Source organism: Drosophila bipectinata, chromosome 2R, assembly GCF_030179905.1.
Source record: "Drosophila bipectinata strain 14024-0381.07 chromosome 2R, DbipHiC1v2, whole genome shotgun sequence".
NCBI classification, from domain to species: domain Eukaryota; kingdom Metazoa; phylum Arthropoda; class Insecta; order Diptera; family Drosophilidae; genus Drosophila; species Drosophila bipectinata.
In genome coordinates this window covers 19,538,029-19,561,315 of record NC_091737.1, presented here as the reverse complement: position 1 = coordinate 19,561,315, position 23,287 = coordinate 19,538,029, and the positions used below count along the sequence as shown (strand labels likewise).

At 41.5% G+C, this 23,287-nt stretch overlaps 8 protein-coding genes and 1 long non-coding RNA gene across 11 annotated transcripts; 5 read left to right on the top strand and 4 right to left on the bottom strand.

The window, feature by feature from the left end:
• Window positions 1–5: 5 nt before the first annotated feature.
• On the bottom strand, window positions 6–1,442 carry LOC108120950 (uncharacterized). 2 transcript variants are annotated; one of them, XM_043210226.2, is made up of 7 exons: window positions 1,255–1,442; window positions 1,141–1,194; window positions 926–1,074; window positions 797–869; window positions 555–730; window positions 167–500; window positions 6–108 (listed from the first exon to the last, which is right to left on the bottom strand). In XM_043210226.2, exons 1-7 carry the CDS (start codon window positions 1,398–1,400, stop codon window positions 12–14), a joined length of 1,029 nt encoding a protein of 342 aa, XP_043066161.1. In that variant the 5' UTR covers window positions 1,401–1,442; the 3' UTR covers window positions 6–11. The 2 variants fall into 2 exon arrangements, with proteins under 2 accessions (XP_043066161.1, XP_070134837.1); XM_070278736.1 differs by lacking the exon at window positions 1,255–1,442 and having other exon boundaries at window positions 1,141–1,193.
• Window positions 1,443–2,989: 1,547 nt separating this feature from the next.
• On the bottom strand, window positions 2,990–8,023 carry Lpt (Lost PHDs of trr). Its single transcript, XM_017234822.3, has 9 exons — window positions 7,360–8,023; window positions 7,183–7,305; window positions 6,957–7,126; window positions 6,710–6,900; window positions 4,698–6,655; window positions 4,496–4,637; window positions 4,112–4,431; window positions 3,742–4,050; window positions 2,990–3,681 (listed from the first exon to the last, which is right to left on the bottom strand). The coding sequence occupies exons 1-9, from the start codon at window positions 7,952–7,954 to the stop codon at window positions 3,038–3,040; spliced, it is 4,452 nt and encodes a 1,483-aa protein (XP_017090311.2). The 5' UTR covers window positions 7,955–8,023; the 3' UTR covers window positions 2,990–3,037.
• A 193-nt stretch (window positions 8,024–8,216) lies between these two features.
• On the top strand, window positions 8,217–9,742 carry LOC108120934 (protein-L-histidine N-pros-methyltransferase). Of its 2 annotated transcripts, XM_070278735.1 has the most exons (3): window positions 8,217–8,307; window positions 8,460–8,609; window positions 8,673–9,742. In XM_070278735.1, exons 2-3 carry the CDS (start codon window positions 8,517–8,519, stop codon window positions 9,501–9,503), a joined length of 924 nt encoding a protein of 307 aa, XP_070134836.1. In that variant the 5' UTR covers window positions 8,217–8,307; window positions 8,460–8,516; the 3' UTR covers window positions 9,504–9,742. The 2 variants fall into 2 exon arrangements, with proteins under 2 accessions (XP_070134836.1, XP_017090288.2); XM_017234799.3 differs by lacking the exon at window positions 8,217–8,307 and having other exon boundaries at window positions 8,348–8,609.
• A 712-nt stretch (window positions 9,743–10,454) lies between these two features.
• On the top strand, window positions 10,455–12,140 carry Upf3 (UPF3 regulator of nonsense mediated mRNA decay). The gene is made up of 3 exons (XM_017234796.3): window positions 10,455–10,621; window positions 10,681–11,820; window positions 11,877–12,140. The coding sequence occupies exons 1-3, from the start codon at window positions 10,517–10,519 to the stop codon at window positions 12,138–12,140; spliced, it is 1,509 nt and encodes a 502-aa protein (XP_017090285.2). The 5' UTR covers window positions 10,455–10,516.
• On the bottom strand, window positions 12,119–14,972 carry DNAlig1 (DNA ligase 1). Its single transcript, XM_043210784.2, has 7 exons — window positions 14,820–14,972; window positions 14,697–14,759; window positions 14,296–14,640; window positions 13,609–14,241; window positions 12,929–13,554; window positions 12,625–12,870; window positions 12,119–12,567 (listed from the first exon to the last, which is right to left on the bottom strand). The coding sequence occupies exons 1-7, from the start codon at window positions 14,945–14,947 to the stop codon at window positions 12,200–12,202; spliced, it is 2,409 nt and encodes an 802-aa protein (XP_043066719.2). The 5' UTR covers window positions 14,948–14,972; the 3' UTR covers window positions 12,119–12,199.
• A 160-nt stretch (window positions 14,973–15,132) lies between these two features.
• DCP1 (decapping protein 1) lies at window positions 15,133–16,510 on the top strand. Its single transcript, XM_017234797.3, has one exon. The coding sequence runs from the start codon at window positions 15,236–15,238 to the stop codon at window positions 16,304–16,306; it is 1,071 nt and encodes a 356-aa protein (XP_017090286.1). The 5' UTR covers window positions 15,133–15,235; the 3' UTR covers window positions 16,307–16,510.
• A 51-nt stretch (window positions 16,511–16,561) lies between these two features.
• LOC108120935 (uncharacterized) lies at window positions 16,562–18,574 on the bottom strand. Its single transcript, XM_017234800.3, has 4 exons — window positions 18,405–18,574; window positions 17,359–17,549; window positions 17,020–17,297; window positions 16,562–16,955 (listed from the first exon to the last, which is right to left on the bottom strand). The coding sequence occupies exons 1-4, from the start codon at window positions 18,451–18,453 to the stop codon at window positions 16,688–16,690; spliced, it is 786 nt and encodes a 261-aa protein (XP_017090289.2). The 5' UTR covers window positions 18,454–18,574; the 3' UTR covers window positions 16,562–16,687.
• A 1,364-nt stretch (window positions 18,575–19,938) lies between these two features.
• LOC138926087 (uncharacterized) lies at window positions 19,939–21,753 on the top strand. The gene is made up of 3 exons (XR_011442434.1): window positions 19,939–20,049; window positions 20,130–20,153; window positions 20,219–21,753. It is a non-coding gene; the product is annotated as an uncharacterized lncRNA (long non-coding RNA).
• Window positions 21,754–21,829: 76 nt separating this feature from the next.
• On the top strand, window positions 21,830–23,066 carry PHDP (Putative homeodomain protein). The gene is made up of 3 exons (XM_017234754.3): window positions 21,830–22,448; window positions 22,553–22,746; window positions 22,880–23,066. The coding sequence occupies exons 1-3, from the start codon at window positions 22,175–22,177 to the stop codon at window positions 23,063–23,065; spliced, it is 654 nt and encodes a 217-aa protein (XP_017090243.2). The 5' UTR covers window positions 21,830–22,174; the 3' UTR covers window position 23,066.
• Window positions 23,067–23,287: the final 221 nt, after the last annotated feature.

Sequence of the window (23,287 nt, the reverse complement as noted above, 5' to 3'; positions counted from 1 at the left end):
GATTTGTTAGTTTATCCTTTATTTTTAACCAACATACTAAGTTCTTTCTTCGATAAATTATACGGGTAATGTAGACTGGTCGGAACGAAAATTTGCCCAATGACTTGGCTAAGAGAAACAGGGATAGTTGTGAAAAAAGTTATCCATGGTTTTAGGATCTACATACCTGTCAAAGTTCTCCTCGTAGCCGACCGTATAGCCGTCTGGAATTTTGGCCGCCTTTTGGAAAGACAGACATTCGGGTGGCGTTGAGTTGAGGGCGTAGAAAGGATAGTCGAAGGTGTTAATGTAGATGTCGACACAAAGTCCATGGCTGCCAAGATGCAGTTGACTGACCACCGAGGGCTGTTTAAGTCCACAGCTACCTAACATTATGTTTCGATGGCAGGAGTAAATAAAGGTTCCTTTGTCTCCGCTAGAATGGAAACATTGGACATGTTTTCCGGCCTTTGAGTGATCGACTGCAATGGGGTCGAAGCCAGGTCCTGCCATGTCACAAGCTGAAATAATGAAAAATTAAATTAGCTGCTAAAAGGTTAATACAATTTAGTTACTATCTATGTTTTGGATGACACGGAGAGGCCACAGAGAACGTCCTACAGCCGACGCCAGTTGTCCACCAAAACTAAATCCAAACATGTAGCCTCGTTTGGGGTCAAATCCTTGGTTTATTAAAGTTAGTATTATTGATGTAATGGCTTTAGTCAGCGTATCAAAGTTTGTGTATAATCTTAAAGATTAAAGAAACGAATTTAAATTAAAATAATTAACTTTGTATTTCAGTAAATGAGCTCACCGCATATAAGAAGAACTGGCCACTACACTGTAGTCGATGCAGATTATACAGCCGCCACGATAGAAACTCAAGCCTAGAAAAATGTTTAATATTTAAAAGACAGATTCCCGAAAACAAAAGGTGTCTTACGTTCAATTAGCGAGATGGACCATTCGTCAGCACAGCTTTGTATCCATCCATGGAGAACAATGGCAAACTTGTCCGAGGTTGAACAACCTGAAGCTTTGATATTATAGGTGTCTACAAAGGCAGATGCTTCCAAGGTTTTTGTGTTATTTCTTGAAAAAAATAAATATAATTTCAATTTAAACTTACAAACCAACATTGAATTATCAAATACTTACTTGTAAAAAATAACTCGCATAGTCTTCTGAACATCATACTTCGTTCTCTGTAGACTTACTTTTAATATCAAGAATTAAACATTTGGGAATTAATATAAATTTAATCTCATAGACTTACCCAAAGTCTCGTTCTGGCGATGAGGTGCTTGGTTTTGCTTTAAAATTGCATACTTAAGGTTCAGTCTTGAAAATGCCCCAGAAACTAGGAACAGATGGATGTAAATAATAAAATATAGGTGTAAAATACCGAAATGTCTCATATTTCGGCTATCTATTGACCTCTTCAACAGCAGAAAGTGAAAAGGTAACATGCGTACGACTTTCACATGAATGGAAACGAGAAATCAATGTTGATATTCTGAGAAATCGCCGGCATCTGCCGCTCTGTGACCCGATTAATTATTATACTCTTGAAGACGGTATTATAATTTTGATTAAAAGTCAAAAGTTTATATTTATATGGGGGAAAACCCCATTTCCAAGGGATCCCATCAGAAAAATTACCAAAAAATATTAAAAATATTTTATCTCCGGATTTTGATGCAGATGGTGGGCAATCGATCCAGAAATCGTTTAAGGTACTCCGCTTGAGAATCGGATGGGAATTAGGGAAGATATAGCCATCACTATGGACCCTATAGGGGAAAACGCCATTTTCAAGGGATCCCATCAGAAAAATGGACAAAAAATCTAAAAAATATTTTGTCTCAGGATTTTGATGCAGAATGATGGCAAATCGATCCAGAAATCGTTTAAGGTACTCCGCTTGAGAATCAGATGAGAAATGGGGAAGATACGCCCATCACTGTGGACCCTATAGGGGAAAACCCCATTTTTAAGGTATCCCATCAGAAAAATGAACAAAAAATTTGAAAAATATTTTGTCTCAGGATTTTGATGCAGAATGATGGCAAATCGATCCAGAAATTGTTTAAGGTACTCCGCTTGAGAATCGGATGAGAAATGAGGAAGATACGCCCATCACTGTGGACCCTATAGGGGAAAACCCCATTTTTAAGGTATCCCATCAGAAAAATGAACAAAAAATTTGAAAAATATTTTGTCTCAGGATTTTGATGCAGAATGATGGCAAATCGATCCAGAAATTGTTTAAGGTACTCCGCTTGAGAGTCGGATGAGAATTGGCGAAGATATAGCCATCGCAGTGGACCCTATAGAGGAAAACCCCATTTTCAAGGGATCCATTTTCAATGGAACCCCATTTTCAGAAAAATGAACAAAAAATTTGAAAAATATTTTGTCTCAGGATTTTGATGCAGAATGATGGCAAATCGATCCAGAAATCGTTTAAGGTACTCTGCTTGAGAATCAGATGAGAAATGGGGAAGATACGCCCATCACTATAGGGGACCCTATAGGGGAAAACCCCATTTTTAAGGTATCCCATCAGAAAAATGAACAAAAAATCTGAAAAATATTTTGTCTCAGGATTTTGATGCAGAATGATGGCAAATCGATCCAGAAAACATTTAAGGTACTCCGCTTGAGAATCGGATGAGAATTGGCGAAGATATAGCCATCGCAGTGGACCCTATAGAGGAAAACCCCATTTTCAAGGGATCCATTTTCAATGGAACCCCATTTTCAGAAAAATGAACAAAAAATTTGAAAAATATTTTGTCTCAGGATTTTGATGCAGAATGGTGGCAAATCGATCCAGAAATTGTTTAAGGTACTCCGCTTGAGAGTCGGATGAGAATTGGCGAAGATACGCCCATCACAGTGGACCCTATAGGGGAAAACGCCATTTTCAAGGGATCCCATCATGAAAAATGGACAAAAAATCTAAAAAATATTTTCAATTATAGACAATTATTAAAATATAGAGTTAAATATTGCATTTTTTTTATTCTTATTTATGTTAGACAGTTTGTTTTTACGTCGAACACTTTTCATTGTCATCAAAATCTAAAGAGTTGAGAACATTTACATCTAATTCTGGGTCAGCGTATTCTAGAATATTAAAATCGTCTCCTATCTCGGACGTTAGCGACTTCAGGAGATCATCGTCGTCCCCTTCACCGAGACCGCCAAGCAAATCGCTAAATCCAACATTCTCCAATTCGACAGCAGAAGCAGCATTTTCCTGGGTCTCGCCCATCTTAACCTCTTGCTCCAAGGTCCTGCCTTCCAATGGCTGAGATTTGCCGCTTATGCTCATCATTGGATTGTTCTGGGTTATAGGCGTATTTTGCATCATGCCCATTCGCAGGACATCATTTTGCAGGAACAAATCAGAGTTCGTCCCCATCAGCATCGGTTCCGTACTATTCTTTTGCAGTAGATTCCTTAATTTTTTATCCCCAATCGGTTCGGCTCCGTAAACCGAATTTAGTTCTAGTCGATTGTCAACAGTGGCCATTTTCATGGTATTCGGTGCCGTTGCCTGCACAGTAGTCCTCTGCATGGTGGCCTTAATCACCAGATTATCATTTACATTTGTCATTATCTGATGGGGGGTGTTTGGCGTTGGCTGCGCTGGGCTATTAACATAGGTGGCCATCTCGTAGGCATTACCATCTAAAAATAAATCAATTACAGGTCTCTCAAAAAACAAAATTTATGATATTTTTAACTTACTAAATGTGACAAACATGTTGGACTGGTCATCTTTTAATTTAGGCGGCTGCTTCCACACTCTTCCCATTTCTTCTTGCTTTTGGGGCTTCGGTGGCATTGGTATTTTGTTCTGTTCCCGCCGTTGACGCAGTGCCGACCGATTATCTTTAGCTTTTTGAAGAAATGGGGCTTTCTTGTCATTGCACAGCGATCGCCATCGCTTTAGGATCTGTTTGCAGCGATCATTCCAGTTCGGGAATAGTTCCTTTAGGTTTGGATGCTCTGTGTTGGCGTACAACACTGCCGAAATGGTAGCCATTGGTCCAAGATCTGTCAACAAAAATCGTTCTTAGTATTAAAAAGAAATAAATAAGACTCCGCGAACCCTTACCCTCATCTTTGCGCATTTTTTCAGCAGTTTTCTGAGTTCCGGCGTTTAGATTCTCGGTTGCAGGTTCGGCAACCTTAACCTCTTCATCTGGCCTCTTTTCACTCTGCATGATGACCTGTCCCATCATACCCTGATGGGGCATTTTCTGCTTATTGGCATTTTGTGCGTTTAAATTCATATCCGATGGCTGATGGAAATGCAGCTGCTGTGGTGGATTTACTGCCATGTTTCCTGGCAAATACAATGGGTTGTGGAACTTCTGATCCTGTGGCAGTTGTTGTGGCACCATGTAATTGTCTACCAGCACAACTGGTGATTCTCTGAAAATGATACGCCAGTCGATTAGTCAAATACCATCTGATACCCAAGAATCCCGACCCTTACCGCATAGGCTTCTCCAAAATCTCAGTGGACGTGACCATATTTACAGAGTTGGTTCCATCCAGTTCGCCAATGTTAGGGGAAGTTAAAGTATCAAGGGGATGCCTGTTGGTCAGCACAGTTGTCATTTCAGTATGTGAAGGATCTGAAAATATAAGAGAAATGATTAAGAAACTCATTTTAAAAGCTATTATTAAATAATTACCAAAAACGTTTGGAGTAGGCGTCATTGGGGGCTTTTGCTGAATGCCCATTGGCATTTGCTCGATGAATATTGTCTTGTTTTCGGGAACAATCTTCTCAGACTTGACTTTCTTTAGTGTCTTGGCTGGACTCTTATTGATTTGTGGGTTTTCAACTTCTGGGACTTTGCCTTCAGGTCTCGTAAAGTGCATTTTCATGGAGGCGTCAATTTCATCAGATGAATCGGATTCGCCCATGACAACTTCACCACATTCCAACAGGGGCTTCCCAAAGAAGGCCTCTTGCAAGTAAACAGGATACGCTTCAATCAGCTTGTTCTTTTGCTTTTTCCGAATGATTTTCTTCTTTTTGTCCATAACCATGAGGGCATTTAGCTGATCGGCTGCTGCCGCTTCCTCACTATCCTTTTTCAAGCCACGATTGCGTACAGAGAAGCCGCCGATACCAAGTTTTTGCAAGTTACGCTGTCGCTTTTTGCGCAGAATATGCACACCCTCGTCATTGGTGGATATGGTGAAGCCCTCGGGAATGGCGTTTTCCGTGCCATCCCAAATCATCCCGTCTTTGTACTTTTCACTTTGTGCCTCGTCTGCTGCATCCGCTTGGCCATCCTTACCGTTGCCCATAGTTTGGCGCATCTTTCTCTTCCGCTTGATCTCTGTGGAAAGGGATTTGATCATGCCTAGTCCGCTTTCACTCAGGCAAACGCCATCAATCCAGTGCAGAGCCTCAGGTGGAACCTCTGATAATTCATTTGTCAAAGACATATTTCTGTCAGGGACATTTTTTACATCGAGACCCGATCCCGCAAGATTGGAGTTCAGAGATGCCTTGCTTAAGTGTGCCTGCAGACCCGAACCAAGAGCTTCCCCAGATTTGGAGTCCATTAGAGACATCAAACTTTTTGACGAACTGCGGCATTTCAAGCATTTGTACATGTTTCTGTCGTAGTGGTCTATGGTTAACTGGGCGTTGACTGTGTCGCAGAGGAAGTGCGACCACAGTTCGCAGTGTTCGCATTGGATGATCATCTCTCCATTGGCATAGGCACTCTTGCACACATTGCACGCGGATTGACTGGCACACGGCGGACACTCAGGCATGTTAGAGTCGCCGAACTCGCTTTTCTCGGTGGGATTTCGTCCACACTTCTGGCAAAGCGTACAGAAGGAGCATTTCCAGTTACCAGTGGGTACCGTTTCCAGTGGAGGATTCACACAGTAGATGTGATAGGAAATGTCGCATTCATCACACAAAAGGAGACGTGCTTCGTCATTTTTCTTTCCACAGCCTTCGCACACCGTGCAGTCCAGGCAGCGCCAACCCTTTTGGAGGATGCCCCGCGACGGCTTCACACCAGCGCAATACGGATGGTAGCACTGGCCACATTGGGCACATGTGATCATCGCCGAGTCACTCTCGATGCCCAACGAACCGCACATGACACAAATATCTTGGGTCAATATATACTTGTCGCGAGCCGAGCACAATAGCATCTTTTTATCGCTTGTCAGGTCGGTATCCATGTTGCGATTTGCACAACGATCACTTGAAATGCTGGGCAGCGCCAACTGTCGCCCCTTTCCCCGTGTGCTGCGTTTTTTGTTAATTTGCGACATTACTCCCATCCGCTGCAGCACAAACTTTCCGCTCTTTCCTCGAGCGCTCGGAAAGCAGACTTTCTTTTTCCCAACCGAAAATTTCTGAAAATCGTCCATGGGTGAATCAATATTGGGCTTTCCTTCCAGGGGATCAATCTCAATGTTCTTTAGACTTAGTTGGTCCGATCCCGAGTCCATTCCAGATAGTACAATAGAGTCTAAGGCTTGTTGGGACTGGCCCGGACCCGAGGAAATGCTCTTACAGTTTGGACAGACATAGTCGTAGTCAGGATTAAGGTCTTTTTTCTTGTGATAGGCCGTCAAATCCGCCTCTTCGTCACATGTACTATGCACGAATCTAAAAGAAAATAGTTAATAAGTAAAAACCAACATCAAATTCGGCCAAAGTTACTTATGACACCAGCTGCATTTGACCATTTCCTTGTGGGACGCTGCTCTATAAGCTTTTTGGCAAATGGGACAGGAAAAACCCTTATTGCGCTGCTGATAACACGAATCGCAGATTGTGTAATGGCTGTGCCAGCGCGAAGAATTCCCACCACCAGGCGTTCGTGATCCACAATCCGTGCAGACGCGGCAACGCTAAAAAAAAAGTTGGCCATTTATTCCAATAAGGGATTTGTATAGATTTAGTTTACATTGCACTTCCATCCGTATTTGGGAATAGCTGAAATCACAGGACGCAAGCACGAAGCATGATATATCTTCTGGCACTGCTCACACTTTACATATTTCAGGTCATTGGAGTCCTGTACCCTACAAATCTGGCATTTGGTGCAACGGGCGCAGTTCCAACCAGAACGGGTATCTAAAAAAACAAGATTTGTAGAGCTTTTTGGAAAATTCAAACAATTATAGTCTTACCTGGCAAATTGGCCAGACCAACACAGGTGGAATGGAAATGGTCTCCACAGGTACTACACATGATCAGTTTGGACAAGTCTCCCAGCGAAGAACACGTCAGACACTCAACATTGTTGTCGCTGCCTGTAATTTATTTTTATTAACAACCTTTACCATTAAATTAAATAAAAAACTTACATATTAAAAGCACTTGACTTAAATGTTCCGTACAGAAGACCGTGAAGCTCTCCAGGATTAGAAGACAGCCTGCGGCCGCCGCACACGGCCAGTGATGCACCTGTCGGCAGTTCATCTTGCAGTTAATAGAGGCACCATAGCGACCGCAGAAGTTGCACTTGTGTTCCAAAAACTCGGCAAAGTGACTAGCAAAGTACGCTGCATCCGCATCGGTTATCTGGCTTTTACGCAGAGACCACATCACGCACATACGGTGGACGTAAATAAATCCCTCGTCCAGAAATTCCGCGGGATGCACAATCTCCGCCTGACCAATCTTGTCAAGCTCGTAGTTGCAATCGCTTGCGCTGGTTGGCGTCTGCTTGGAGCCATAGAATGGCCTGCATCCGTCCTCTTTCAGCCGGTCAGTAGGGTACTTTTCCTTTAGTTCATTAGGCGCTGGCGCCTTCAGCTGCAGAATAGCTCCCTGGCCTAAGGCACTTTTTTCACCGAGGTTGCATAAACAGCACACCTTTCCCGGAAAGTTTTCCGGGAAATACGGCAATTCGTCGTTGGTAGGCTTCTCCTCCATGTTCGCAACCACGTTAATACTCATTTCAAATGCAGTTTCATTAAAATAACAACAAATAATACACCCGCCGCTTATTTTGTGTACATTACTCGACTGCAAAACAAAATGGGCACGTGTGAAGGGCCCTAAAGTTATCGGACACCCCACAAATATTTCAATTGCGAATTGGTATATCTTAGCTTGAAGAATAAAACATTTTCATGCGGTTTGAGGCAGTGAAAAAATTTTATTTAAAACCTACCTTATTTAAAATTGTTTTTTTTTTACATAAAAACAAAACACAGGAATTGCTAATTAAACATTAGCCTTGAACTTCCTGGCAACCTTTTTTTTATTTTCATTGGTTACAATACGTTCTACTAGTAAATGATTGAAAGGTATTTTTCTTACAATTAATTTATTTATAAATAATTTATTAATTGACAAAAATGTTAGTCTAATAACTTCAAAAATAACTACTTAAAAATTTTTAAATAAACTGTTATCTATAATCGATAGTCCGACTTATCGCCCATCTCTATTGCTCTAGGGATTCCAGGTTAAATGCATTTGTTTAGGGCTTAGAACATGTAAATAAACGAAAAAAATGACTTTATATCGCCCGCGAGGTACGTTGGCCCGTGTCATCCATGCCAAATTCCACAACGACAATTCTTTGGAGAACATAGACACCACAAAGGTTCGTGTCGCATCGTTTTTTCTTTGATTAAACTGTGTGTACATATGTGTGTTTGCTTTGCAGTGGTATTCCCTGGCGCACGAGTTGCCGCCTAGATTTCAATCCAAGTTCGTGCCCCTCGAACCGGATGCCACCACCGTTAGTTGGCTGGAACGGGCCAAGGCCCTCTCGGCAAACATTTGGACCCACCTGTGGCATGCCCTAGCCAGGTCTATCCTCCAGTTCTTCATGACCCAGACGGACATCAACGGATTCTTAAAGCGTGGGTCGATGTTTATCCTGTCGGAGGCACAATTTCACAAACTGCTCGTGGCTGGTGGATTCTCACCGAATCCTGGACCTGAACCCGTCACCCTGCTGGACATTGGAGCTGGAGACGGAGAAATCTCGCTTCGGGTGGCCAACACTGTCTCAGAGCTCAGTGGCACTGCTGGACTCCGAGTTTTTGCCACAGAGGCCAGCTGGACTATGCGGGAACGTCTCAAGAAATTGAATTTTAATGTAATTACGGAGATTGGAGGAATGCAACACGTCGAGTTGATTTTATGCCTTAACGTGCTGGACCGGTGCTTTGATTCTTTCCGGCTTTTGGAGGAAATACACGATGCACTAGCTCCCAATGGACGAGCCGTTGTAGCATTAGTTCTTCCCTACATGCACTATGTGGAGACCAATACATCGCATTTACCGCTGCGTCCTCTACTCGAAAACTGCAACAACGGTCGGCCGACTTCGTTCGAGGAAGAAGCCAACAGATTCCTCGAGCTGCTGGAGAATTGCGGATTCCGGGTAGAGTCCTGGACAAAGGCACCTTATTTATGCGAGGGGGATCTGCACCAATCGTTTTATTGGCTAATCGACCTACTTGTTGTCATTTCAAAGAAAACATTTTAGATCAAAGTTCAGAGGGCTACTTCCAAATCTAGCATCGTTCACAAATCCTAATGAAAGTAAAATAATCGTTTTTTCTTACCTCGTAATGAGTGGCTGCGTTGATAAACTGAGCATTTATACTTATTAAAAAATGTAGGCTATGCAAATAGGTAAACAATTTATTCTTAAAAATTTACCAAAAATGTAAATGGATAAACCATGTTTAAATTTATTATTAAAATGTGAGATTTCAAACCTCATCCAATTGTCTAATATAACAACAAAGATATTAATTAATCAAAGTAGTGAACACAATCTCGAGGTAATTGTTATTATAAACTATAACTTCGTTATCCTCCGTAAAGGGATTGTATAAAGGTAATATTTCGCGATACGGATTGTCCATGATGTTGTAGGTCCGTTTAACGGCAATACTCTGGCCTTTGGCCTCCACAAAAGCGCCGTAACTTGACCTGAAGAATGAGTTTGAGCTGTGAGATGACCATTATCAACTGTTTTAAGCCTTCAATCCTTTCTTGAATCAGAAGCTGGTGGTTAATCCTCTTGAACTCCATGAGATCGGCTAGCACCTGACAAAGTGGTTCATGTTCCCCGCGATCATCTATTAAGTGTGCCACGCTGCAATACCGCTGCATTTGGCATCCTTTGCATGTGACTCTTCCAGGTGAAACAGCTTCATCCTTATTGGCTAAAGATACGAGGGCTTCCAAGGTTTTGGTGCCATTTCGAAAGCATATAATGCAATTATATGTGGGCCCATAAGATTGACTCAGGCTACCCATAATTCGAGGTACATTCTTTATAACTTCTAATAAGTAATTAATAGTCAACAAAATTGAAAGACTTCAGGACCAATAATAAAGTTTAAATAATTCTCACAGCCTACTAGTTCACAGGTAACCAGTCAGCTGTTGAAAGGCAGATTGGATTCACGGAACTAGTTCCGAGTGTATGTTGTCATCACTAGGCGGTGCGTTCCACATATTGTGTTTTGTTTGGATTTTTAAAGAAACATGTCAGATGTTGTGGCTGAGGAAAAGCCGAAAGGCTCCAATCCTGATAAACCGAAGACAAGTCGGCGCCGGGATAAGAAAGACAAGGCCAATCAAATAATAAAGGTAGAATACGACCTATAATACGTGCATTCCTAGATCCGAACCCAATCCTCCTCTTTCAGATTGTTGTGAGGCATTTACCGCCAACTATGACGGAAACTGAGTTTCTGGAGCAGGTTGGTCCTCTGCCGGATAATGAGTACTACTACTTCTGCCCGGCGGACTGGTCTCTAGGCCAGGAGGCCACCTGTCGCGCCTACATAGATATGAGCCTCAAAGATATCAGCGATGTGCTGCAGTTCCGGGACCGATTCGACGGATACGTTTTTTTGGACAACAAGGGCTCCGAGTACATGGCAATCGTGGAATACGCCCCCTTTCAGAGCTTCCTGAAGAACAAAGCGCGCAACGATGATGCGAAGGTTAATACCATCGAGAGCGAGCCCCACTACCAGGAGTTCATCCAACGTCTGGCCGATGAAAGGGAAGAAGCAAGTCGTCTTGGCGACGTCAAGATCGATTTCAATTTTGAACGGCGCTTGGATGAGAATTGCAAATCTACACCCCTGCTCCAGTATCTTGCCAATAAAAAGGAAAAGCGACGTGAAGAGGCGCGCAAGCGGAACGAGGAAAAAAGGAAGCAGCGCGAGGAGCAGAAGCAGCTCCGCCAAGGGGAGCAAGGCGAGGCCAGCAAATCCAAGGAAGTCAAGGAAACCGGGGCTGGTGGTGACAACAAGAAGTCCGTTAAGAAAGAGACCAAGGATCCTCAGACCCCAGCTCAAGGGGCAGAGACCGGCAAAGCTTCTCGCTCCAAGCGACGTACTGAGCGTGATCAAAGGCGCCGGGAAGAGCACGAGTTGCGGAAGCAGGCTCGTGAGCGTGACTTCAAGGACAAGAAAGATAAAAAGCCGGATCGCCAGGATAAACCTGAGAAGGAGAAAGGGCCAAACGGCAAGCAAGGAAAAAAGCAGCCCAAGGATCTCTCTAAGACTGACAAAGATATTGTTATACTTAAAAAGGAAGCTAAACCGGACACTACAGATTTGCCATCGACCTCAAAGGAAAGTACTGTCGAACAATCAACCGAAAATAGTGAAGTCGCTGATTCTGTCAAGAAATTTATTCAAGCTGCCGGCAGCATTGCGGACAAGGAGGAAACTCCTGTGGCTCAAGAGCCTACGGGTAACTCTAAAAAAGTTAAAGAAGATCCTGCCAAAAGTAATAACTTCCGGTCTTCAGAGGAGCGCCGTATCCGCAATAAGGTTTGTCGCTCACATCACTTTTTAGAGAATTCCCTAGTAATGTTAAATATTTTCAGGATCGTCCAGCGCGAGCTATTTACCAGCCAAAAGCGCGCCTACAAACCGGATCAGATGAATCGCGGCAAAATGCTACTAAGGATGCTTCCGAAGGTGAGGGAGATGGGCCAGACGAGAGAACTTACAAAAAGAACAGGCGTGCCGGGCGGCGGCACAAACAAAAACCCCAGGAAAATAAGGAAAGCCAGGCCGATGACGGCCGGCGTTTGTCCAAATCCTCTGAAAGCAGTCACAGTGCACATTCGGCCAGCCTCGCCAAATAGGCGAATAAATGTACTTTTATTATTAAATAAATGTTACAATCTGAATATTGCGAGTCCAGTCAATAGAACTCATCCTCCAAATCCATTTGGGTTAAGGTTTTTTGGTTGTTCTTCACCAGGTCCTGTGATTGGTACATGTGGGCCACCTGATTAGCGTCTGTGGCATTCTCGCTGTTCTTGTCATCTCTGATACGAATGAATCTGGGGAACCGCAGCGAAATACCACGTTCCCCGTCAACGATACCAATTGCCGCTCGGTGGATCGGGCTAAGTGACAGATCGGCGCACTTGATCTCCCACACTTGCACCGGTTCAAACCAATGGTCAGGCTCCAGGCTAGAGTCGTACCTGTAGTAGGACTTTGCACTGCTAATGACATGTTTTCCCAAAAACTCTGAATGCGTCTGCAGATCTTCATCGGTGAAACCTAAAAATTGATGAGTATTAGAGGTTTGTTTTGCTAACTTCGTAGTATTTTAAATACCTGTTCCAATTTTGCAGATGGTCTGGTATTCTTCATTTTCAGTATCGTAGCAAGCCAGTAAAAAGCCACCGTAGGTACCAGTTCTCTTGCCCTTGCCTTTGTAGCCGCCAATCACTACGAGATCCAGCGAGTCGCCCACATTGGATATGTAATCCTTCTTCAGCTTTAGCCAGTTTCTAGATCTCTTTGCTATTTCGTAAGTTGCTTCCTGATCCAGTGTTTTAACCATAAGACCCTCACAGTTACCTAAAAGAAAATTGATGCCTTATTAAGAAGCTCTTTTGTTACCTTTTGTATGCCATACCTTTAACAGATTCCTCGAGAAACTGTTGCACCTCGTCTATGTCGTTGGTGTTTAATGCAGTCGCGAATTGCCACTCCCCTTCAACCTCCTGAAAATGCTCGTTAAGTAGTTTTCGACGTTCCGACAACGGCTTTGTCACCAAGGCCGTTCCATTAATATACAGGAGATCGAATATATAGACGCAGACTTGAACTTTAATTTCCTCAATGTCAACGTTCTTTCTTTTCCGAGTGCTTAGCACTTGGAAGGGCAGAATTTGCTTTCGTTCCACGTCCCAGGCAACGATCTCGCTGTCTATGATATAGGATTCAACAGGGCACTTGAGGAAATTCTTGCTTCTGGCAATTAAATCCGGATATTTTGCTGTATTGTTTTCAGAGTTCCTGGAGAATATGCTTATCTCGCCCTTCTCATTGCAGTGAATCTGGGCTCGTTCCCCGTCGTACTTCCACTCGCAAGTAATGTGCATGCCCCCGAATCTTTCAAAAACCTCGTGAACACCCTTAGTGGGCTGGGCAAGCATAGGTCTCAGCGGCATGCCAGGATGCATGGGACAGCGTTCTTGAAGTTCCTTAATATCGTACTCCAGAATGGCAGGAATAATTATGTCGTAGTTTGGACATTGACTAAAATAGACACCAGATATATAAAGATTATGTCAGATATTAGGATTAACCCACCTGTAGGCGGTTTTCAGCAGCAATGTAGTTTCTGCAATTTCTTCTTTGTAGGCATCTGGCACCTTGCTGGCTTTGCAGTCACCGATATGGTTCTTCTTGACCAGGGCAATGGCTAAAGCCGTCAGCAAACTCTGTTCGGCAATGCCAATCCGTAGTTTTCCAATCAAGGAGCGGATGAAGAAGCGGGCCTCTGACGATCGGCAGGACACAAATACGTTGTAAACAAGATCCATCTTAGATTGACCGGATATTTTGGCGATTTCCCTGAGCTTACGGAACACATCTCGAATGTTCAAGGGAGCCGGTTGAAACATCATGCGCTGCGAAACGCGGGACTGCTCGGCCACAATGCCCAGGTCACCAATCAGTTGTGTCTGCGATTTAATGTGGGCCAAATTTCGACCGGTGGCTTTGCAAATGGCCTTCATCAGCGTGGTTTCGGCAACTCCCAACTCCAAGCCTTCATAGGCAGGAGCTAATTGGTTAATACTGAGATACACACTGGGCACCAGATCACTGGGGCTGACCAACATGACCGAACAAAAATAATTGCTCAGAGTGTCGATCATTTTGAGGCGGCCTTTGGTTTCCTCAATGACTTGGAACGTCCGTGCCAATGCCAAGTAAGGAGTGCTGGAGATTGGAAATCACAATAGAGATGTTGATATATACAAAGGGTATACTCACACTTTCTTTGACGCCCAGTAGGCATTCTTCAGAGGATGGTAAGACTCTTTGGAGGGATCGTAGTTCTCAGCGTCCTCTTTTCCATCCTTTGAGGTAGAGACCAAGCCTATGGTTGTAACCTTGCGGTCGGCTTCTTTGTTCTCTGCATCCGATTCATCTTTTGCATCATTGGCGGCTGCCGGTTTGTTTTCCGTATCCAACTCATCCTTTACTTTTTTTGGAGCATCTGGTGATTCTAGAGGGTCCACAGTCATTGGTTCTGGCTTAATTTTAATTTTAGCTTCGGGGGACCCATCTTCACTCTTGATTGTGGGTTTTTTTGTGACTTTTGTTTCAGTTTTGATTCTTAAAAACAATGAATGCTATTATTTTAGCTATAAGCCTTTTCGCTTTTAACTTACTTGGGAGCTTTCTTTGGTTCCGGCGACTCATCTGGAACATCAGATTTCCTTTTGAAAAAGGATCTAAAACAAGAATAAAATAAGAGGTGATTTTCTGTGGCAGGACGGGATCACAATATTTACGTTATGGACTTTTGCATTGTGATGCAGTGCAGCTTCCAACAAAATATATAAAGTGTTGCAATGAAGACACGATTCCCGCCAGTTAATTCCAAGTGTGACCATAGGCGCAACGGGCCAAAATGTCTCATCTTAATTGTTTATCAATGCATAAAGCTGTTAACGAATAATACTTAATTTTAGATGTAATAATCAGTTTTTTTTAATCTAGAATCTTACTAACATAATCCTTCTTTTCTGCCTTAGATCCTTAATGGGAAAACATTCTTATCACCGAAAAGGATCTTGGTGACAACACTCTGGTTTCGCAATGTTATCGATATATCGATAGCCCCAAAAGGGAAAATTGCGTATATACGTAAGGGTTTGTTGAATTCATAAATAATTGCAATAGGCTTGATAATCACCACAGCAACACCATGGCCGACGAAAGCATTACCCGGATGAACCTATCTGCTATCAAGAAGATAGATCCATACGCCAAGGAGATCGTGGACTCGTCCTCGCACGTAGCATTCTACACCTTTAACTCGGCCCAGAACGAATGGGAGAAGACGGACGTCGAGGGAGCATTCTTCATATACCACCGAAACGCGGAACCGTTTCACAGCATCTTCATCAATAACCGACTAAACACCACGTCGTTTGTGGAGCCAATCACCGGCAGCCTGGAGTTGCAGAGTCAGCCGCCGTTCCTGCTTTATCGCAATGAACGCTCACGCATCCGTGGCTTCTGGTTTTACAACAGTGAAGAATGTGACCGCATCAACAGATTGGTGAACGGTCTCCTAAAGAATAAGGACTCGAACGGCCAAGCTCCACGGTCCGCTCCGGCGGCAGGCAATCCCAAGCAGGACAACGCCAGTATATTCAACATGTTGAGCAAGGCCCAAAAGGAGTACAACGCGCAAATAAGCAGTAGCGGAAGTCTAGCGAAAACGCCTCCGGAGAATGTCACGCCTGGCAATGTTTTAAAGTTCTTTGAGTCGGCAAAACAGGCCACAGCGGATTCGCTGTTTCACCGCGTCCAACCGTTATCCGTGGATCAGTTGGAGAAGCAGCAGCGTGCCGCCACGCCTGGCGAGGACCTTATTCCATCAGCGGCCGAGAACCGGCTGTCGCCTTTTCAGAAGGCCCAGTCGTTAAATTCCCAGTCCCTGTCGCTGCTGAGCGAGTTAAAGATCGGCAGTGCCCCGACCTCCTCGGTGTTAAATGAAGATGCCGGCAAGTGCCTTCGACGCCTGCTGGCGGGCGACAAACCGGAAACAAAACCGGCGTTGATGCCTCCCACAATGTTTGACGCGCCCAACGGCAATCCGGAGTTCCCCCAGCAACCCAAGCAGACTGTGCAGCCTCTGAACACCACACAGTTCGTCCAGGCATTCACACATCTCATCCAAAACGACAAGGAATTCGTTAACAAACTCCACAAAGCCTATCTCAATGGCTGTTCGAATCTGCTATTGGACTCGAGCCCCACATATCAATAAAACGAAAGAAAAAAAGATTCCCGAAATTCAGCCAATCGTTTTTTTTTCGTTCCATTGGAAACAAAAATGAAAGTGGAGTAAATGTCACATAGCTGAATAATACGGTTAAGCTAAAAGTAGAGGGCAAACAAAATAAACATTGTTGTAGATTTTAAATCCAAATGATTCTATTAGATTCTGCCAATAACCAGAGCTATTTTCGATTATGTCCAAAAATCTATAGGGATTTGAACCGTTTTAAAGTTAACTACGTAGTTGGTTTTATGAAGTATTCGTATTTATTTACAAAATGGATAGCTACGCCGAAAAGGAGCGTTCAATGGCAAACAGAATATAATAAACATAATTTTTAGTAACAATAAAAATCAACAACTGGTTTATTTAAATTAAGACTTTCAATTTAGAAAGCAGATAGTACAGAAAGCAAAACAACCACAGGTTAAAATCGATGTGACTGACACCCGATGATCCCGATATTGTAAAAGTTGTTATATTCTTCCCGTAGTCCTCAAAGGAAACCGTGCACTGGTAGGCATCGGGATCTTCGTCGGTATCGTATACCGCCACTACGGTAGTGGCATTGAAGTAACCATCCTCGTCCACATCAACGCGAGGTATATCCTTCATGATAACATCCTCATCATTCGACCTGAAATAAAAAAAAATGTGTAAATGAGCGTCACAAAAGATGTACCCCAATTTTAGCTTCTTACATTATTGTTAGGATGGGTCTTGGATAAATATTGGACACGACGCACTCCAGTTGCGTCTCGTTCTGTATTTTGAGATGGTTCAGCTGCAAGGTGTAGTTCCTGATGTCAATAACTTGAACTTTTTGGTGCTTTGTGAACGTTTCAGTGTTTGTTTGGACCACGCACTTGTAGTCGCCGGTGGCGTTAATAGTAGGATTGATAAGAGCCAACGAACTGTACTGATGGTTGGGATCTGTTGAACTCTCAAATGAACTATCAATCTCATTTTTAAATTCAGGCTGAAATTAGATATAAAATTATTGTTTTATCATTTTTATTTTGATTAAAAATCGGTCTTACGATTGGAGCTGGTTGTTTTCCACGAATCCACTGGTAGATGGTCTTTTCGTTTCTAAACCATTTTAAAGTAAGAAATATAGGATCGTTGGTGATTTCGTATTCACAGTCCAATATAGTGGGTTTCATATCATCATTTTCTAGTTCAATTATGATCACATCGGATTCATCTTTAGTGGGATAGCCTAGAGCTTCTGCAAAAAAAAATAAATAAAAATGTTTTCATATACTTGCAACTGCGAAATGAGCACATCTATGTAGGTTGGAGATAGTTTTTTTTTTTTGAATTTACATAAAACGTGCGGTTCTGACATGTTTGGAATACTGTGTATAGTCTGCTTTAAATCCAAAATACACATATCACCAAAAGTATACAAACATATAGGTGCAAATCTATATAGATTTGGCGAAAAAGCTTATATTTACGAAAAGAAAAACTCAAGAGAACAGATGCTCATTTTGTTTAAAAATAGAAGGCAATAACAAATAAAAACAAGAAAATTTAACATTTTTCGTTTGGTAGTTTATCATGTGTTTCCTTTTTTTTTTAATTTTTCGAAAATCTATTTAATTACTTTCAGTAGAAAGGTACAGTTTCCAGGAAAGTCTTTTATTTGGAATGTTGGATAACAGTTGAATAGTTTATTATTTAAAACATAGATTCAAAAACTTAATCCTTAGTTCATTATAAACTTTAGTTTTTCTAAGACTTGATGATCACTTTTTAAATATTGGTGGGGGGTTCTTAATTCACCGGCTAAATTAAAGTACTATTTATTATTACTTGTTTTATTATTATTTCTCTTAAATCCTGCTTTGTAAAAGAGGCGTTTTTTTAAATTACTAGCGTTTTTACTCAAAACTGGCGGTTATATTTATAGATATCCGATTTGTCATTATTTTTCTCAAGGTTTGTACGATGTACACTCGTTGTATTTGTATAAGCTTATATACGTTTTTTGTCCGATGAAATGATTTCATTTCTTAATTTATAAATAGTTCTCCAATGCTAAATATTTGAGATTACAGCCGCACTATCGTCCTCGTACCTCCATGGAATAATCCAAGTGCAAGAATGACAATCAGTAAGGGATCCATAACGGTCTATTTACACTTCCAACTCGTACACTGCGCGTACAACCACGACGGACTTTCACATACGGATCTCTAGCTTAACGATCTGCTCGGCATGGTACATACAGCACAACTAAATGCTTTTCGCCACTTTTCGGAGAGATCCAAGCACCCGGTCCGAGAGCCAAGAGGCCGAGAGCCAAAAGCCAAACCACCCAGCGTAACCATACATTTTTCTCGAGATAATGCCGGACCTAATACCTGGCACTTCCTCTCTGGCCGATCGTGTGGCACACGATCCTCGCCCCTTGGCCCATTGTAGCCCGTGCCGTGCCACTTGTGCATGACTCTGGTAGAATCATTATTATACGTTCCTGAGGCATGTGTGTGCGTTTTAGGGGGGGATCGGTGCATGCAGCTGCTACCTCAAACACCCGTGCCAGGGCCCATGACTGTATGCGGGGGTTGGAAAACCTTTACGCTTCGATACTCTCCGCTGCTCCTAGTCAACGGCTGAATATTTCAAAACCAGTTGGTTGTTTTGCAGACACCTACAACCACTTGCCTTTTGTCGGGAGGAAAAGTGTTTTCGACCCTTTCAGGACATTCTTAGCTGACCCAAGGACCTCAAAAAGGACCTTTCTTTGTCTTGGACCCACCCTATGTAAAATGTAAAGTTAAATAACGATACATAATTAGGTTACCATAGGGATAACGTCGTATTGTAGTGGGTTGGTTGACTTCTTTGGAATTCCAGGTGAATTCCGTAAGTAAGATTTCTATGCCATAGTTGAGTGTACCTATAAAAATGTATAATATATTTTTTTGATCTTGTTCTTTTTTATCCTTTTATAATAAAAATGGTACTGTCTTGCTTAAATTTGCATATATTTTCATGAAATCCCTTAGTTCAAAAACCTTTACCATTATCATGACATTTTTTTCTTTAAAAGACTATGATAAACGTTCCATATCGTTGGTTAACAAGAGAAACCCGACTCATAAATTAATACGGGGGGAACTCGGGAGCAAATGAAGCCGCTGTGGGCTGTCAGAAGACCATGAAGGTAACGACATTTTAGCCAACATACAGGTGTGGGTTAGCTGGAAGAAAATCAAAGCTCAGCCCAAACTTAGACCTTAAGAAATGTAGAACGATCGGGTCCAGTTCATCCTAGAGTCCAAAACCAAAACAGCTGGTTAAGAAATAGGCAGATTTCTTAACAAACTTGGTAGCACAATTTAAATCTGGCATCAGAAGAATGGAATCAAGCTTTGGTCAACAATATTATCTAAACAGAAATTAAAAAAAATATATAAAGTTACTCACCTGTTGTTCCTTGAGAAACGCCAATTTTAATATTTAAACTTTGGAATTTATCAACAGCCGAATCAAAACATAGAGATGGGGATATTTTTTTTGGGGATGCTACCCACGAATAAATATTGAAATAAACTTAATTCTGCATTCGCTTTTGCAACAGTCCTAATTCTATACCAGTGTGGCAACGTTGTTGAAGATTAAAGTTTGATGCACGGCGTCGGTTCATTTGGTCAAATAGACGCGGGAAAGTCAACTTATTTTAACAAAATGAACAATTTTAAATGCAAGTTAAAAAGGTAATACACATAGTTTTAGTAACTGAATGTTAGTTAAGTCAATGTTAAGTGGAAAGTAAAGAAACCAATCTTTTTTGCAGCTCCGCGCCATTTGACGAAAACATGTAGGTTTATTTTCGTTTATTGGATCATTGGATAGAAACATTTAAAATGTACATATTTTTTGTAGGATCTGTGTAAGAATTAAGTTTAAACAAAGCTCTGTGCGGCCCTCAAGACGCAGTCCATCGGTGTCGGAGGTTTCTGAACCAAGCCCATCTCCATCGAGGCGCCGACTAGAAAGCCCAGCTGCAAGAGCAAGTAGCAGGCTATCGTCTTCCAGGGGCGAACGCAGAAGCCCGGCTATGAGATCCCGTAGCCGACTTCCTTCCTCTAGAAACGTACAGACCAGCCCTCTGATGGGGTCAAGGGCCAACCGATCAACTTCCAGGCGTTCCATACGTCGTCGACGTTCCCCATCACCATCAAGGAGCCGATATACAAGCCCTCCGGCGAGCTCGCAGCGCACCCCATTTCCATCAACGAGCCGACGAGAACGTACTCCGGAAAGATCCCGACGCAGCCGATCGCCGGTCATGAACGGTCGAGAAAGCCCTCCGAGAAACTCAAGGCGCTATTCAACGCCCGTCAGGAGCGGACAACGTACACCTAATAGGAGCCGTTCCAGGCATCCATGCCATCGTCCATCGTCTCTCAAGACAGAACGAGGAATCCGCAAAAGGAGCTCACCGTAACTCATAGTTTTCTTCTAAAAACTACTATGAGCGTTCCAAATCGTTGGTTAACGAAAGAAAAGCACCTTCACTCTACCATGGAAGCATTTAAATACAATACCCGTGTACCAGAGTGTCTTAACCAGTAAATGGAAACCTTTAAGCTAATTCTATTCTTTTATGAACATGAGTAGAGCTTTTTTTTTTTTTTTAAGAATAACTTTAGAAGCCTGTAACTAAAATAACACTTTTTACACCTCAAGCAACTCATATTTCACAAATTATATTACATTACTTACCCAGAAGATGAAGTTATAAGAAGAAATAACAAACATACACATTTATTTTCCCGTTTATAAAATACTAACCGATTTTAGAGAGTTATTTTGGTTCCGATTCGAGACAAAGAATTAACATCCGTGTTAGATTAACGTCTAAACAAAATAAGATCCAATCAAACAATTGTTTAATCAATTAAGCAAGCACTTATCCCCGCCCGCACAAGGGTGTTTCATGTACACAAAATTGTGCTTCAATCAACTTAATATCCTGGTACATACCAGACAAGATAGTAAGGTGTCCTTTGTTCATTGTTGGTTGCTACAAAAAACATTTGTTTTATAACATAGGAAAAAGGCTGTTGAAAAAAAACCAACTGACAGATACTCTTACATTTGCTCTGAAACACAAAAATTAAAAATTCAATATGTACCCACCACCAATTTAAAATATTTAAGAAACTTCAAAATGTCAGTAGAACACGTTTTATTTTTTTTAGTTCTCAATACTATGTTAATGGTGCTTAACGGTATAACTTGCTTTTGAAAGAATATTTGAAATTCTCTTTTAGTATTTCGGCTAATTTAATCTTCTGAGTGTTGCTTTTTGAGGCCTGTGAAAATTTATACACTCGAAAAAATAACACAAAAACGAATAAATTAAATAAGTTGTACGTTTATGGTTCTACAAACTCTGAAATATGGGACTGATTTATAAAATATTATACTTACTTTATACCTTATTTGTAAACCAAAATTATTCCAATAAAAGTGAAAATTTATTCGACATCTTATATATGAATTTGTATAAATAATCGAGTTTTTTTTACAGTGGACGGCACGCGCCGCTTCATCCAATTTCCACCCTTATGTCGAGTGGAGCTCGTTAGCACCGCCTCCAAACGCGGAAACGAATGAAATTTTCCGTCCCTTTCTCCGGAGACAAGTGCAGCATCCTTTTTCGTCCAAAGGCTGTATAGTTGATACAATCGTAATCGAAGCTTATTTATTCAAGGGCAGTTAAAAATTGTGTTATCCGCGCAACTATAACTATGTGTTTTATTGAGCAAATGTCTCATTAACGGCTAATAAAATTCTTTATGTGGTACATTTTTTGTACAAGCTTGTAGTGCAATGGAATTTTCATTCTTAAATAAGTCCAACTTTGACAAGGACTGCTTGTACAACGCCAACTCGGAGTTTTACAATAATAATACCAATGCCGGACTATCAGTCGCAAATCACATGAATCACTATAACCTAATGATAGACTCCAGCTATAAGTTGTGTGCTAACGAGACTGCTATAAGGAGTTCTTTAAACCAGGAATCGAGCTTACTATTTTCAAAAATAACCACAGTTTCGGAATTTTATCCTGGAACTCACAACATTGCATCGTATAATTCAGGTTATTATCATAGTATTACCACAAAGTGAATAATTAAATAACCTACAAGAATTTATTTATAGAATTTTGTTAAAGTTCATACTTATAGTGAAACTTATTTTCAGATTTCCATTTGAAATCCTATGGAGATGAAGGATTGAGTCTGACGGATAAGTCTAAACAAAGACGTATACGAACCACTTTTACATCGAACCAACTCAACGAATTGGAAAAAATATTCTTAGAGACCCATTATCCCGATATTTACACCAGAGAAGAGATCGCATCGAAGCTACATTTAACTGAAGCCAGAGTCCAGGTTAAATAAATATGTATATCTCTAGTAATCTATACTAAAAATCATATCCTTCTATGAAGAGATACTATTTTCAGAACGCTTTTAGAATCCTTTAAAAATACTACATTTCCAATCTTTTTTCTTAACATTTCAGGTTTGGTTCCAAAACCGAAGAGCAAAGTTTCGCAAACAGGAAAGACATGCCATTTATATAATGAAAGATAAATCCATTAAAATGGATAGTCGAAAAAATTCTGGAGCTGGTTCGAAGTACTTAAGTCCATCGCTGAAAGGATCGCAGAATTCCCGTCAAATGAAATGCTTATATGATCAAATATAGAAATCCCTATCAATGTAAATACTAATATACATTTTAAAATATAATAATTTTGATATTATTTTTACTATCTATTTTGGAACGAATTTGCGTTAAATAAATAAGATCTGTGTACCAGTTTTTGGCTCTTTTACTTGGAATCTCCACTATTATAAATCAAACAAACCCAAGGCACATCTGCTATAATGTTGGAATCAAGGCTCAGCTGATTGTAATTCAATGGGA